This window comes from Astatotilapia calliptera, chromosome 5 (assembly GCF_964374335.1).
Source record: "Astatotilapia calliptera chromosome 5, fAstCal68.1, whole genome shotgun sequence".
Taxonomy (NCBI): domain Eukaryota; kingdom Metazoa; phylum Chordata; class Actinopteri; order Cichliformes; family Cichlidae; genus Astatotilapia; species Astatotilapia calliptera.
Window position 1 is genome coordinate 26042215 of NC_137426.1, and position 16295 is coordinate 26058509.

The window sequence follows — 16295 nt, forward strand, 5'->3', positions numbered from 1 at the left end:
TGGACTGTGTCAAAAGAGGGAGCAAAGTGAGGCAAAGACAGAGTAAGCAGAGAGGAAATAAATATAATGAGTGACATTTCCAAATCAAATATGCATGAATCAACAATGCTTCCAATGGCACAACAAACAAATCCTCAAATTAAGGAGCATTCGGGCGGAAAATTGCGGGAGAGGAGTAGGAGTTACTTTATTCTAGAAACAAACAAAAAAAAGCTGGAGAGGGAGGAAAGAAGAAGGTCTCCTTGATGAATTATTTCCTGTTTCTTCTAGAGGAATTTTAACTTTCTTTGTCTCCTCTCATTTGTTGAGGAACTTGATTGCTTCCTTTATTTCTCCTCTCCTCTCCTCTCCTCTCCTCTCCACACCCATGGAAATAAACTGTTATTGTGAGCCTTGATGAGTGCCAGGCAAGGTTAGGGGTGGCTGGGCTCAGGTATGTTAAGACATACTTGCGTGTTTATTTTGCTGCAAAGCAAGGCTCAGTCTCACTCGAGCAATCAAGGAGGTGGTTAACTTGATTGAGATTTGTGGGTACGAGGCTGCTGCTTTTTAACCCAAAAGTCTTTTTTTCCCTCATCTAGTAATGTGCGTGAATTTTGGGAAATGTGTGCTTTTATAGTGAGCGTTAGATGAGTAGATCAGTAGTTCTGCCGCACGTGCATGCTAAGTATATAGCTAGAGATAGCAGTGAGTGCTAGTATTCTGTGCCCGTGCAATACTCATTTAATGTATGATCCATTTTGGACACTAAAAATGGAGAAAGGGGGGAAAAAATGAAATGGACCAATTCACGAGGCTATTTTCTGTCTGGGAGCTAACCAGCATTGACTTAAATCACTGATCCTGAATAATGCATTCAGTTAGGACCCATAGGTATTTGGACAATAACAGGATTTTTGTAATTTTGACTTTGTATGGCATCAGAGTGAATATGAATGAAGACTCAAGATGTGATGGAAATGCAGACTTTCAGCTTCAATTCAAGAGTTTTAACAAAAGTAGTGCATTAACTGTTGATTGTCAAGCAGGTTTATAGCAGGTGAGTCCTGTTCCCTCATTATTTGAAGATAAGTTGGACAGAAAAAAAATCTGGAGTTGCTTACAATTGTTGAACTTGTTTTTGAGGTGAAGCACCTTCACCACATGTAGTCAAGTTAAGAAGATTCTTGAGGAGGCCGGCATGTCATCATCCAAGTCTACAATCAAGACACACCTTCGTGAATGAAGTGAACTACACAGAGTTTACAACAAGGTGCAAACTGCTGATCACACTCGAGAACAGGAAGGTCAGATTAGATTTTGCCAGAAAACGTGTAAGAGAGCCTGCACTGTTTCTGGATAGGTGAAGCAAAATTTAAGCTGTACCAGTTTTTTTTTTTTTACTGTCCTAAATAAGTGGTTTTCTGTACATCTGCAAGAGAGGTGAGATGAAGAAAATAGGGGTGTGCATGTGGGGTAAATGGTAAGATATTCTATTAACACATATTGATGTGTTTATGTGCTATAAGTGTGGGCACTGTGCATATCGAAACAGAGCAGTGGTGGTAGGAGACACATTAACAAACACTTTACTCAAATGTTAGTCTGTGACACACTGACCAGCGATTAAGAAGAGATGCTGCATATCGGCTGCTCTCTGAACAAAGTGCAACAATACAGTGACACATTTTCTCAAGTGATGGCTTTTCCTCACACACTCTTAACCAAATACACTTAAAGCATACAGCCTGCTCCCACATTCTTAAACAGCCACAGAAACACATGCTTAATGTTTGTTTTCACGCTCTCTTTTACACACACACAATGGCTGATGGGGTTATTTGTGATGGAGGTGTGAGGCCCCGGACGGTGACATTCTGGCACTCTGTGTTTGCCCTGGCTGGTGCTCAGACACTGAGCAGAACACACACACTAGGCCATAGGCCAAGGCTGCTTGAGGCGCCTTGCCTGGTGCATGGATATATATGCATGTTTGACTATACTGCTTTAGTGTGTGTTTGTGTGTGACTGTCACTGGCTCTTATCAGGACAGAGCACAACCAGCAGCACAGGGCTGCAGGGGTTATATGGGTGAGGTGGAGAAAAGACTGGCTGAATAATATCCATCTTTTTCTTTTCTTTCTTTTTTTTTTTTTGCTTTGTATCGCTCCATCCTGGTGTATTAATCTGTTAGTAATATCTGTTTTCTCCTCTATGTACACTCCTTTTTTCCCTTTTCTCCCTCCTTTACCCATACTGTTCCTTCATGCAGATCCGTTTGTCTTTCTTTACTTGCTCATCTGTTGCAATACCTAATTTCCCTTTTTATTCTGTTGAATTCCTCTCTCCACCTCAGTGCACCATGTAGCTCATAGCTGAACTTGCATAAACACACCCCCACATGTGAGTTTCTGCTCAGTATGAGGAGACGTGCCTAAGCCATATTTAATAAAATATAAACAATGCTGTGAAGAGGGAGCAAATAAATTAGGAAATGGGTGGAGGTGGAATGCAATATCCCTCATGCAGTTCTCCAAAACAATGCAGCACTTTCAATTGTGCATATATTTCACCAGAGACAAACCAAAGGCAGACTAAAGGTGCTGTAATTGAGACCAGATGCAAACAGAACGAGTAGAGGGGGGAAAATGTAAAGAAACAGAGACAAGGGCAGGGAGTTAAACAGAGAAAGTCTGGCTGTAATGAGCAGCAGATTACATTCAGAGTGACGCAATTTATTTTCCAAATGCTCTCCAAAGTTGGAGGGAAGGAAGGGAGAGGGAGGGAAAGACGGGGAACATGGAGAGGAAGTGGAGGCGATGGGCTGAAGTAACCACAGCTTCTTTGCCAGATGGAGCATCGTCAGACCATGACCGTCCAATGTTTAACTCTTGGTTTGGTTTGGTAGCAGTGCACCTTCTTTAGCTTTTCAAACAGCTTCAGTCCTCTAGCTCTTCTGTTTGTTTTTTGTTTTTTTTTTCTTTGTGAGGCTCCCGAGGAAACTTCCAACAGTTAGTAACCGCATTTTGCCCCTCAGGGAAATCAGTGTGAGATTGTATCAGGTGTTTTGGTAGATTCTCTCATACATCCATGGTCATCCAATTCAGCCCTTCATTAAAGTTGCAGCACTCTGCATGTGTGTGTTGTTCTAGTTTTCCTAGTTCCTAGCGTCCTAATCATAGTGTTGGAAATGAGGCTCTGCTCTGGGTGTTACTGTATTTGGACGATTGGTCACATACAGTAAGATCCATACATCCCAGATGCTTAATCTTTGCCTGTCTGTGGCTGTTTTTAGTCGTAACATTCCCAAATCCCAGCTTTTTTTCTTCTTCCCCCTAATGTTCTTTCAGGATCTCTGCTCAAAGCTTCCATTATGACTTCTGCACTGCGTTGCACCATCCATCAGGCTCAGTAGAAGCGGGGAGGCTGGGTGGACTTTCGTGTAGTAGACAACTGCACAAAGACAGTTTTATTCATGGAAGAGGGAGAAGTTTAGCAAATGCAGCTTGTGTTAAGCGAGTATTAATAGCACGTTATTGGTGTATTTGGTTGAAAAGTCTTCATCCTCATACGACATTGAGAAAATGTGAAGAATTCTCTCCTTGATGTAATTCGCCGACAGACGACAAAGCACACTGATGCTGCAGGTATCACCCCAGCTGTGCTAGCACACCAGCTGCAGCACTGAATACAATACAAGTGAAAGCTAAATGAAGAGTAGGTGTGAAGTAAAGATTCACAGGAATGGACACATAGGCACACTCATAGGAATATGACATGATAGATGCACAGGGGTTTGCAGCACGCGTGGATTAGTGTTTGTCTTTGTGCCAGTGTGTTTCTTTGTGTCAGTCACATGTCCCAGTGGTTCAATTATTCAGGCTGTGTTAAATCTTCATTTCCGCAGCCCTCACAGCCAGCCTGCCTAATGGTGAACACAGATGAATATTGCATTTTCGCCATCAACCCCTGCGTGTGTCAAAGACAGGATAGAAGAAATAAATACAGAGTCACTGAAGGAAGGAGATGTCAGCAGTTGGAGTAGTAACACAGTAAAGTGAGCTGAAGGAAAAGCAAACTCCGAAGTGCAGGCAGATCAGAAAAGGAGAGCGATTGTGATTGAGAAACGCTAACTGCCTGCTGGGATGGAGAGGCATAGAGAAAGAGAGGCCGGAAATAAAATCCGGTAGCGTGCTGAGTCGCCCAGTCTCACAAGACCAGCTAACTGTGTCTGTCATGTTGGGCTTTTCACTGTGCTGTTTTAGTAAAGTGGCTCTCACTGATTTTTATTCCAGCCTCCATTTCATGACACTATTGCACTCCTATAGAAACTCAAGATGGACAGTGATGCACTTACATACAAGCTTCAGAAAGATGGAGAGTTATTTTTTTAACCTTTTGAACCTTGACGTTATTTTAAAACACAAAGCTCTATAAATAAAGAATATGTTTATGTATATTAATTTTTTTAATCTCCTAGCTGCTTTTGCATGCCATCCTTACTTCAGCAGCAGGGTTGTTAACCTACCTTTTCTTTGAAAATTGGCCTAAGGGGAGGTTGTTCGCACAGTGCTCTTTGTTCCATTGTTATGGATCTGATTAGAAGCACTGATCAAGTCCTCACCCTTGCTGGCATCAAAATACGTGGGGGGAAATCACATAAAATCATATAAAAACAAAGTGTAGAATTCATGTAGTTTGATTTAAGACTACGATAGTCAGACGTCATTAGATCTGAAGTAAACCTTCACCTTATGCTGCCAGTTTTACATGATTCAGCACATTTTGGGGGTGGAAACATTTCTTTGACGATTTGATTAGTTACATATGTGAGCTAAAAGACAAATGTAATTGTTTTGACTTTTCTCTTTAATTTTGACTGATTTATTAGACTTGTTTTATACTATTTTACCCTTTTAAGGAATGTGCAGAAAGTGTGTTGGTACACTGTTCAGTTCCAAATTTATCAGCAGACCTTTGCACTTTGGATTCTTAATGACCAGCTTCTTTAAGATCATAAATGTGTAAATCATGGTAACAAAGCTGATCAGGGTTAATCATTAAGGGAATCTGCAAACAAAATTAGAAATGAGATAATATTGGTCTGCTCATCCACTTAATCTGGAAAACAAAAGTCAGTTTTAGTCTATCCTTTTGCTGAATTATGGTGCTGTCTTCAGAGAAGAGGCATGAGGCAGGAGACAGGAGAGCGTATCTACCTCTAAAATCAAAGCTTGTCTTTGAAAAGCTGAAAAGCACAAGGTTTGATTGCTGCTGACATATCTGGGTTAGAATGATAACGGGGTGCCAAGCGCCCCCACCCCTCCCCCTCTACTCTATGAAAATCCATAAGGAGAAAAAAAAATAAAGGATGTGCTCTCAAAAAAATATTCACACATTCTTGCTTTTTATTGTTTTATGGCATACTGCGCCATGTGTGTCGAGGGGATAAACTGTGTAGGTTTGGCAGCTTTCTTGTAAGTCAAGGATGAGGGATTAGGAGATGAAATCAACATGTATGTTTGCTTGGGTGTTACATCAAAGCAGTCTGAGTGTGCGTGTGTTTGCACAGCATAGGAGGATCATGTATGTAGGTAGGTTCAGTCAAGCATCTGCTCTGTGAGACTTTGATAATCCATGTTGAATTACATTTATATCACACATTCTCTGGCATCTCACTTTAAATTAAACTCTCCATTCTCTGCTCCTTCATTCCTCTGCGCTCATCCCCTTATTTCCCTCTCTCTCAGTCTTCCTCCCTACATCGCTGCTCTGCTAAGAAAGCAGGGCGTGGGCAGACAATCTCATAGTCCCTTTCAAGGTTCAAAGTCCCTTTTCTTCCTCTGCTTCCCTCGCTCCTGCTCTGTTCTACATGTTGCTGCCTTATTAAGTTGTTCCACTCTTTCCCCCACAGTCTCTCTCCCTCCCTCCCCCCCACAGTAGGTGTCTGTCTGGTCACAGAACATCTTTCTGGTTTCTGCCTGCTAATAAGCTCGCATCAACTTTGTGTGCACACGTGCTTCCGCATATGAACCACACCCTGCAGCTTATGGAGATGTTCCGTTTTATTCACTTTTAATAATACTTGCACCTCTGGGTGTCATATATTACATGTGTTGTAGTAATTGTATCATTGTGTACTTAATGGCTTGTAGATTTAAGGCTTAATATGCCTGTGCACTCTCCTTCTGGTCTTTATATTCAGACCTAATGGATCTTATGTTTTTTCCTTACTAGTATGAGTCCAAAGTCCAAAACTAGTACATGCACAAAGACACTCTCTCTCTCTCTCTCTCACACACACACACACACACACACACACACACACACACACACACACACACACACACACACACACACACACACACACACACACTCACACACTCACACACACACACACACACACACACACACACACACTCATTTAAAGAAGCACATGGCTGCAAGCCAGCTGCTACACAGAAGACAAGGGAGCAAGAGACTATGTGGTCCTTGAAATGACAATATGATGTATGACATGTCATGGCATGGTGTTACGTGGCTTACATCAATTAAGGAATGAGCTTCAATTAACAATGTGGTTTAAATTCCCCCAAATCTCATTTAAAAAGCTGTTTCTTAAACCTGAAAACCATTCATATGTCTTTAAATGATCAGTTATTAAGCATTAAACAATTCATGTAGATGAAAAGAACAATGTAGTCTAATCAGTAACCACCGCAGTATATTATAGTACTGTTATCACATTTCCACCCGTAGAATCTTTTGTAAGTGATTCTGTTGTTGATTTGGCGTCATCGTACTGCACTGTTGATGTTTAATTTTACCACCTGTGTTCTGTTTTGTGTCTGGGTATTTATCTTTCTGGAACATAACGATGCTGTATGGCTGTATATGATCTTTGGTGGCACAGATATTAAAACGCTGAAATTCCAGCTGCAAATACAGTTAAACGGATAATATAACAATGTGACTGTGGTTTATGTTTTAATTATTCAGCATTACGTATTAGTTGACTGGAGGTGGGTGGCCCTCAACAAAGGTTACTTGTTTAAGATGTTAACCTTCAGTTTTAATGGTGCAATTTTCACACTGCTAAAATGTGTGATCCACCCAGTGCTATTTATTAATGTATAGTGGATTGAACTAAAGGATAAATGGGACTCTGAAGTTCAAGGCTGCAGCTCTTTGGTTTGCGATGTGAGACCTCTGTCAGAAACCCTGGGGGCCATGTCGACAGCCGGCAGGGGGGTGGGCGTCCAACACTCTCCATATACCCTTTTGTCTGCCCCCCTCGTGACTGACACACATGGACACACTTACATGCACACATACACACTGTCCCTGTTATTTTACCAGTGTGCCCCCCCTCAGCTCCTGTGTGACCATCTATGCCATCTCATCTCTCCCCCGGGTTCCCCATATCGCTTTACTTCATAATTTAGCGTGTTATTTTTTCTCCTCCCTGATCTATAGTCCCCACATCACAGAGGCAGCTAATTAATTATGGATGGATGCAGGGGGTGGGGGCTAAGAGAGACTAGGGGGGGCTTTAAAAAAACGACCAGACATCCACCTCATTACATATGCGCAGTGTTTTTGGAGCTTTATTAATTTATATCTTGTCAGGCTATGCCACAGCCTTCAGAACTCTTTTGGCTTTTTAATACAGTTATTTATTTATATAGCGCCGCACACTGACTTTTGCCTTCATCCTCCCACTCTGCGCTCGCTTTCTTTTTCTCTCCTTTCACACCACCCCGTCGAAGTCTTGATTTTAATCTCTCACCTTCAACATATCTGCATGAACACACAGACATGCGCACTTTCCTGCCGACTGTCTCATTATCTGCTCTTGGCGGATGTTAAAAGGTGTTTTGCTCACCTGCAAGAAGAGATTATCTCCTTTCCCTGCCGAACACTGGTTTTATTAATTTTTTTCTCTCGTATATTTTCTCATTTGGTGTGGTAGACGTAGCGTGTAAATATCAGAGCACTGAAAATGAAGGAATTTATTAGATTGAGCTGGAACTGGAATGGCAGTTTGAGTACTTGCACTCAAAACTTACTTCTGCAGTAGCATTTTTTAATGACCCCGTCTTTATTAAATACAATTAAATTAAATATTACCGTCTATATAATTATATATTCCTTTACTGTAAAAGAGTGGTGGGACTAGCCTCAGGCAGCAAAGCTAACAGGGGCCTTTGAGGGAAAACAAATACAAAGAGGTGAGGAAAGCCCTCCGGCTACTTTAACAGAAGCTGCAGACTTGGACTTCAGCCATCAAAAAACACACACACTTTGCAACATCGACACTCGTTGTTATTCTCAAAAACACAGGTACATGCTCCTAGAGCACAGTCCAGTCAGTGTGGGAGGATTTGACATTGTCATAATTAGTACAGTCAGAAGAAAAGAGTTAAATTTGGCAAAGGGGTTTTCTGTTACACTATCTACATCTGTTGTTTTTAAAAATACTTATAAAGATGTCAGAATGCAAAGACAGTCATCAAAATCTTAAGATTGAGCAGATGTTTTTGTGCTGTGTTCTCTTTTGGAGAAACCATCTGTGGCGCGCATTCCTTCAGGCATCTTTTCCACTTCACGGGCGCATGCGACTTTACCGTGGTTACACTACAGTGAGATTAAGTGATCCTTATGATGAAGCGAGCTGCTGTTCTGTGCAAACAGTTCCTGGTGTGAAGCATTTATGTGTAAAGACGAACTCAAATCAGCCTTCGATCATCTATTGAATAAAATTTGCAAATGCAACATAAAACATGTGTGCAGGTAGGTACAAAAAGACTGCAGATGCTTACATTTTTTACATGTCATATCTAGCCAATAAAGCCACAGTATCCGCCTTCACAGATGAATTGAAGTTCGAGAAGTCAGGAAAAGGAAGGAAATAAAGGAAAAAAAAAAAAGATCTCTTTCAGCTTCAAACGAATCCCCCCCAGTGAAATATTGTTTCGGTGCACCCTGCACTTTGTAGCCCTAATGCAAGCTTTGAACTGTTTTGGCACCTGTCACAAAAACTGATGGAATAGTTTTTCCTTGCAGAGCACTTTCTTCTTTATCCTGCTCTCTTTCCCACAATGTCCTGTTTTTCCTGCCTTCTACCTCCTTTCTCTTTTTCTCCCGGAACTCCTTTCCATTGTGTCTCGAAAGCACCATCAGCTTGTATTTGAACAAAGTACTTAATTGAATTTTCTTCTATTTTTCTGCATTGACACCCTTAAAATGCCCAAAGAGGAAAAAAGTTGTGTATTATTATTATTATTATTATTATTATTATTATTATTATTGTTATTATTATTATATTTTAACCTATTAAATAATTGTTTTGCTTTTTATTAGAATTTAATACAGAAGACTGAAAGAAGCAAAGGGCAGTATAATGACGACTGGTAGAAAAAACGTTCTGCTGACACAAATTCAATAGACGGATAAATAAAACATTGGCTAGCTGCAGCTTGTCCTACAGGCTATGTTAGCTTCTAACACATTGGCTTCTACTAGTTAGCTTTAACAGCAGGATACTGAAACCTTTCCTTTTCTCTCTTGTGGCTCCCTGGACAATGCAAGCCCACGGCTTTTGACATGAGCATTTCTTCCCCCTCTGAAGCAGACTTCAAACCGCATCATCTCTCTCCTCTTTCTGCCGCTCGCTCTGTCTCTACCCTTCCATCAATTTTCAAGTGTTTTCAGATACTCTAGGCAGTTAATTAAGTAGGACATTGTCATGGGGCTTGGGTACATGGTGTGGATGATGCTGGATGAATGTGTGATAAAGAGATCGAAGTGATGCAGAGGGATTCAGGCATTCTACCTGAATATTTGTCATTTCCTGATTCTTGTATTATTTTTCTTTTTATTTCCTTTTGATCCCTCTTTATTCAGTCTTCATATCCTTTTTTTCTCCTTTCCTTTTTTCCTTTGCTTCTCTTACTACTCAGCTTTCTTTTCCTGATGCTCGCTCCCCAGTTAAACTGGTTCCTCTGGTTCTTGCTGTTTCCTTTCTTTCCTCTCCTTTCTTTCCTCCATTCCCTACTTCACTCCCTCCTTCTACACCATCCATTTTCCCTGCACACCAATCTTCCCCACACCCGCCGCCTTCTTCCTAGTTGATTATACATCAGGTCTTCAGCAACCCGCTTCTTCCTACTATAGTATTCCCCTCTCTCATTATGTGTTGTTCATGTGTTTGTGTGTGATCAGACACACAAGGCCAGGGCTAAGCAGGCTAATGAACAAACTCCAGCATTGTGTTCAGGCCCTGGGGACATGCTGTAGCTTCTAATGTATAATAGCTACAGCTAGAGGAGGGGAAAGAAAAAATCACTGACAGTGAGCCAGCTATCTGCTTAAAGAAACAACAAGAAGTGAAGGAGAGGCTGTGTATTGTGAATATTTTACAAGGATCTGGTCAGTGCTTTCCTTTCCCCTTAGTGTATCTTATTCTTGCCTTTGGACTTGTCAGCGTGAGTGTGTTGCTCTGTAGAGCTGCACTATCTTGCTGCTACTATGAAATCTAAAATGAATACTTTTAGAGGAACACTCTGAATCTTAATCCATTGTTTTAGGGCCTTTTATCCTTCTGAAAGAAGTCCAGTTTGCATTCTCTATCTGCACATGTCTCTTATAATTTGAGTTACTTTACAGTGTCTCTAGGTTGTAAAATTTGTGATTTGTCAGCACTGATCTGGTTTATTATCCTTTTGGCTCAAGAGGCAGAGTACGGGGTGGGATGGTTCCACCCAAGTTTTAAGTCATGTTTTTTAGGATCTGTCACCCACCCTCCTGCTCTTTCTCTGGCTCTCATTCTAACTGTTGACAGGATCTGCATCAGTGCCAGATCGTGGCATGAACACTCTAATGACTTCATTTCTTCCAGCACATGCACAAATGCATATCTAGGGAACATTACATACTGAGCAGACTGCCCAATCTACTTCTTGTTCAGCAAACACATGCGACCATACTTAATTAGTCCAATTGCATATTGAGAAACCTATTTGTCTTACACATCTATGGAAGGACACACACACACACACACACACACACCCTCTGGGGTTGTGTACTGCAGTGATGTAAGCCAGTGGATGGGCTACTTCCAGATGATCCAAACAAGACATTCAGCTCTGGCCAATATCACCGTGAGAGCGTGCGCACACACTCACACAGACAGGCTGAACACAAGTTCATGAGCTCATTACTCCATTCCACACATGGATATAATACGCTGGAGCGCATCCTCGTGCCAAAACAATGTTACACCATTGTGATGCGAGTAATTTTACTTGGTAGATAATAGTTTATGAGCTATAGACAAAAAGCTTTTTGCTCTAATGTTGTTGTACAGCATTAATCTGGTGCAAGGCCAGCAGGAGTGTTGCACAAGCATACAGCACGTGAACAGTGCATCACAGCGCGACTCTAGACTAGAGCGTGTTATGGGAAATCTGGCATGAAGGCAAATACGGTACGCAAGCCTCGGCCTTCTTGCCTCTTCAGCTGTTAACAGCAAACAAATGATATATTTTGTCATCCCAGCTCTTATCTTGCTGTTATTCACTTCTTGTTTGCATGCCTTTCTGACTTTGTGGAATTATCTGACTCTCTTTATTCTTTAACGGTCTTGTCTTGGGTGTAAAAGTTAAGCATTTATTTTCCCCACATTTGTTTTTCACAGGATTGCCCTCAGATTCTGCCGTCAACCCAGATATACATCCCTGTCGGGGTAACAAAGCCAATCACCTTAGCTGCAAAGAACCTGCCACAGCCCCAGTCTGGACAGAGAAACTATGAGTGCGTCTTCCACATCCAGGGGGAGATCCACAATGTGCCTGCACTGCGATTCAACAGCACCTCCATCCAGTGCCAGAAAACTGCGGTTAGTATGGAGAGATTGAATGTATTTATTTTATGCAATCAAGCTGAATGAAGCGATGTTAATGGTGAAAAACAAAGCAGGTGTTGTGATGTACACTAACAGTTTGAAAGGGGGGGGGGGATTTCTGTCGCTCACTTGTAAAATAAAAGCAGCCAAAATTCCTGAACACTGAACAGGGCAAGAACTGCACACAGAGTAGAAGGATAACCATTAAGCACTGTTACTTTTGACCTAATCAATGCAACTAGGTATCTAAATCATGCTCCCAGTGCGGGCATTGACTTGGCCAAGGTTAAATAATGGTCTCCTACAGGTAATGGCTATCTAGACACTAATGTGCTCATTGTCCTGATAGATGTCGTGCATTACTTGGACACTAGCATAGTCTTGATCAAAATAAATGATGTAATACTATAGAATTGATAGTTAGCAATTAGATATTGTGACGGCAAGTGTTTACATTTGAATTAATACAAATTTATAATGAGGCATTTCCTGTTCTGGTCCAGATCATAACAGATTGTCATGGCTGATGTGTAATATATAAATTATTGATCAGGTACGATGGTCAGCCATAGTGTTTTGTTTTTCCCCCCCAATGCTTCTGTTATTTATTTATTTTTTTTATTTATTCATGGCTTTGTCTGATAGGGGTGAGTGGTTAGTTGGTTGGTGTCTTCCAGATTAAAGCAGTCTAAAGGAGTATTTTGTTTCTTTGCAGAAGTTTTTAATAAGTGTAGAGCGTTTGCTGGTAGGTTGAAGTGTTTCTGCGTGTAGGCCCATGCCTGTCCAATGTGTTGAAATGTGGTTGTGTGTTTATATTTTTATATATATATAAATATATGTGTGTGTGTGTGTGTGTGTGTGTGTGTGTGTGTGTGTGTGTGTGTGTTTGTGAGGCTTCAAACTAGCATGACAGATAAGAGGTAGCTAGCGTCGCGCTTCACTGAGGCTGAAAATGTGAAGAGGAAGTCTGTCTCTGAAGCTAGTTGGGAGCGGATTGATCATGTTTACACCTCGACTCTATACCTCTCCCTCTCCCTTCCTCTGTGTCTGTAGAGCCCATCTTTCTCCCTGTCTCTCTTCCTCCCACTGACTGTCATTCTTTCTTCTTCCTGCTCTTCCCTACTTTTCTCACTCCATCTCCCTCGTCTCTCATAAGTTCACTTTTGCTACTTGTTTCTGTTCGTGTCTGATTCCATCCTAAGATATACGATGCCATTAGAGCTGCTGCTGTTAATTTAGTTTTACATGAGGATGTTTAGCTGCCACAATAACACACTTGGAAGAAAATAGATTCAGAGACAGTAGAAACCTCAGGATGTCTCTGCCTAATAAGATTTAGCACTTACTCACTTCTCAATTAGCAGCAACTGGTCATAATAGGCACAGATTGCCACAGGAATTCAGACACTGGCAGACACATTTAGAGTACAGGGTAGCAGTAGTCTCTGTTTAGCTGTATAGCTTGATGTGTAGCTGCTGTGACGGCTAGCACAGTGTTTGATTCTGTCTGTATCGACGGACAGTCTTTAGGTGTTGGCACACGCTAGCCAGTTGTTTGTGAAAGGCAGGGCTAATTACCTAACACAAGGCTTGTCTCTCCACAGAGATGCTTGTTTATTGACTGTTTATTGTAGCTGCAAGGCCAGTGTTAATCAACAGCAAAGCCTAGCCTCAGCCAAAAGCTGAATTTCTCCATTTGATGTCCACAAAGCAGACATGCTAGCAGTAATTAGCGTGGGACTGTCAACACTTAGCCCCTGTTAGCAAATAGCAGTGGCATCCTGACTGTATGGCCAGATATCGATGTAGCGTGTTCATCTAGTGTGCATGCATCCATATTTAGTTTCAGAGTAGGAAAAAGGTGCCAGCTGCATGAACTTGCAGTTAGGGCATAATTCATACTGGCTCAAGATTAAGAGTTTAATTATGTGTCATGAATTATTACTTTGAGAGTCTTATTATAGCTCTGGAGCGGCATTTTGGAAGAAGCGGGTCTTAAATATTAGTTTATCTATTTATAGACCTTTATATCTCTACTTTCTGCAAGCACCCCTCCGTGATTGTTCTTACTTTGACAGTGTTCAGAACCAACTCAATAAATCATGAATGGTTCTGCAGTAGAAATAGACTTTATCTGTTATACTGTGTGCACACTGCTGCCTCAGCTTGCAGGCATACAGCTGTGAGGATAGGGGTCGATCAGTGTCTGTTCATGTGTGCACATCTGCATGCTTCTATATTCCTTAGGCTACGGATCCCCGGGTAGCTATGCATGAGTGTGTTTGGATGTGCAGTTCCAGAAGAAGACTGTAAGGGGCATTACACTTGCTGATCAGTGTGATAAACACAAGCGCTGCATAATCCACAATATAGCTTTTTGTTTGAGATCCACAGCAAGTGCCATATGAGACACATTACTTAGAAAAGGTGAAGATGAGGGCTGAGATGAGACGTGTGCTGAGAATTTCTATAAAGTGAAGAGGAAGTACAGAGTGGACAGTATACGTGAAGGTGGGAAATGTTGATGAAAGGAGAAGGGATAAAAAGAGTGGTACAACTACAAATCAGTGGAAAAAGAATATAGGAGAAGGCAACGTGGACTAGGGAAATTGGTGCGTAGTTGACAATTTCAGGTGAGATGAATGGAGAAAAGTGAGAGGGAGAGTGATATTGAAAAGAACAGAGGGGGAAAATGAGATGAGAAGCTGTAAGAGAGAAAATCAGCTCAAAAGTGTCTCCTGAGGCCAAAACTCATTCTCCTTTCTTTTATACAATATCATCAGACTATCCGAAAGAAATAACTATCCACAGGATATTCAAGACATCCACAGTCGGATAATGTTTAAACTTTAGTTTCCCATACCTTACTGCTCTTACAGTGACCATAATAACTCAATGCTCTTGCGTTGTATCTCCTAACAGGAGGCTGTCAATATCCAACTGCATATGTGGCAGACATGATATATGATAGTGTAACTTCAGCTCTATGCTAACCTTGTTGGGTATTGACTTTCCATATCTGCTCATGGGAGAAAATATTGGTGCTGTGGTATTTCTGTATAAGGTTACTGTACATACCAGCTGATCCCAACGGGGAAAGAGCAAGCATATCATAAGACCAGAGAAAGAATGCAATATTGGAAAACGGTTTTCTTTTGCAAGAGGGGACACGAAACAAGCCTTTGTCTTCATGGTGTTAAGACTTTGAAGAGTCATGCATTTAGAGTAAGGGTTTAAAAACACTGCTCAGAGCTCTAATTTCTGCTTTACATTTTTAACTTTTGAAGTTGGGTATATAGCCAAAAGTAATTCAGCATTTATTCTTTAGGAACCTGTGAAAGTTGGTGAAATGGCAGATTGTCAGAAGTCCATTTGCAAGTTAATTAGAGAAAAATGCTGATCATTTTATAAGAAGAAAAAAAGTGTCCTATTCGTATTTATTAGTGCCAAACAAGCCCACATTACTACTGACACATACAGAGCCATCCGCTATGCCTTATGGTAGCAGTTAACTCCGGTCAGCAGCGACCAAACCAACAAGCTGGTGTCTACATTGGTGCCTTCCGGTTTTCTGACCCGGTCCAGACAGCTTCCTTGTGTGTGATCCAATCAGGGGCTTCGGTTAAGGTACAAAGGCCAATAGGATGCTGAGCTGTGGGCTGGGAAGTTGTGCTCATAGTGCCAGAGGGGTCGTTGGAGCAACAAACACATGTACACACAATTCTTTCACACACAAATGACTGCAGTCTTGGGTCAGACAGACTGATGTAGCGCAGCTGGACGTCGTTTGAAGGTTGTGGGTGAGAGACGAGAGTCAAACTGTTCAAGACTTTTTGTTTCTGTTCTTTTATCTTCATGTGTTCTTAGCCTTTTGTCCATTTGTGCGTCTCCATTCTCCTACCCTCAGTTCCCTCTTTATCCTTCTTCCTTGTTTCTCCCCGGAGGGCAGGAATGAGAGGACAGATAATATCAGAGCGGGCCTTACACCATTACCTTCTGTCTGATAAACAGCTCGGCCACTCCATCACCCTCTTTCTCCCAGTCCTTCACCAGTGGAGAAAAAAAGCAGACATGGGGGCAGGAGGAGAAAATCTAGTTTGGGATAGAGTGTGTGTCTGTGTGCTTCGCTTCTGTGTATAGAGAGCAGCTGTTTGTTAAAGTAGAGATGCGAAGTATCAGGGGTCCTGATGGCATCCAATTAAGGGAGATAAAATGATGATGAATTGCTGCTGGGCAGTGGAGACCAGTGCTCCTGTATCAGTGTGTGTGTGTATGCACATATGAGCTCACTTATACAGGAAGAGAGCAGAAGAAAGCAACCATACTGATTTGGGGAAGATTGTGTTGGGGAAAACAAAGAAGAGCGGGGTTGGAAAAGAAAAGACACAAAAGGGAAGTTTCTAGCCAGAGC

At 41.6% G+C, this 16295-nt stretch overlaps 1 protein-coding gene across 4 annotated transcripts in view; it reads left to right on the forward strand.

Annotated features, from left to right (window-relative positions):
- plxna1b (plexin A1b) overlaps positions 1 to 16295 on the forward strand; it is a 179384-nt gene that overhangs the window by 114782 nt on the left and 48307 nt on the right. For all 4 annotated transcript variants that reach the window (XM_026168467.2, XM_026168469.2, XM_026168468.2 and 1 more), the window contains exon 10: positions 11678 to 11878. In XM_026168467.2, the coding sequence (XP_026024252.1) occupies positions 11678 to 11878 (201 nt within the window). The remainder of the gene's footprint in view (positions 1 to 11677; positions 11879 to 16295) is intronic.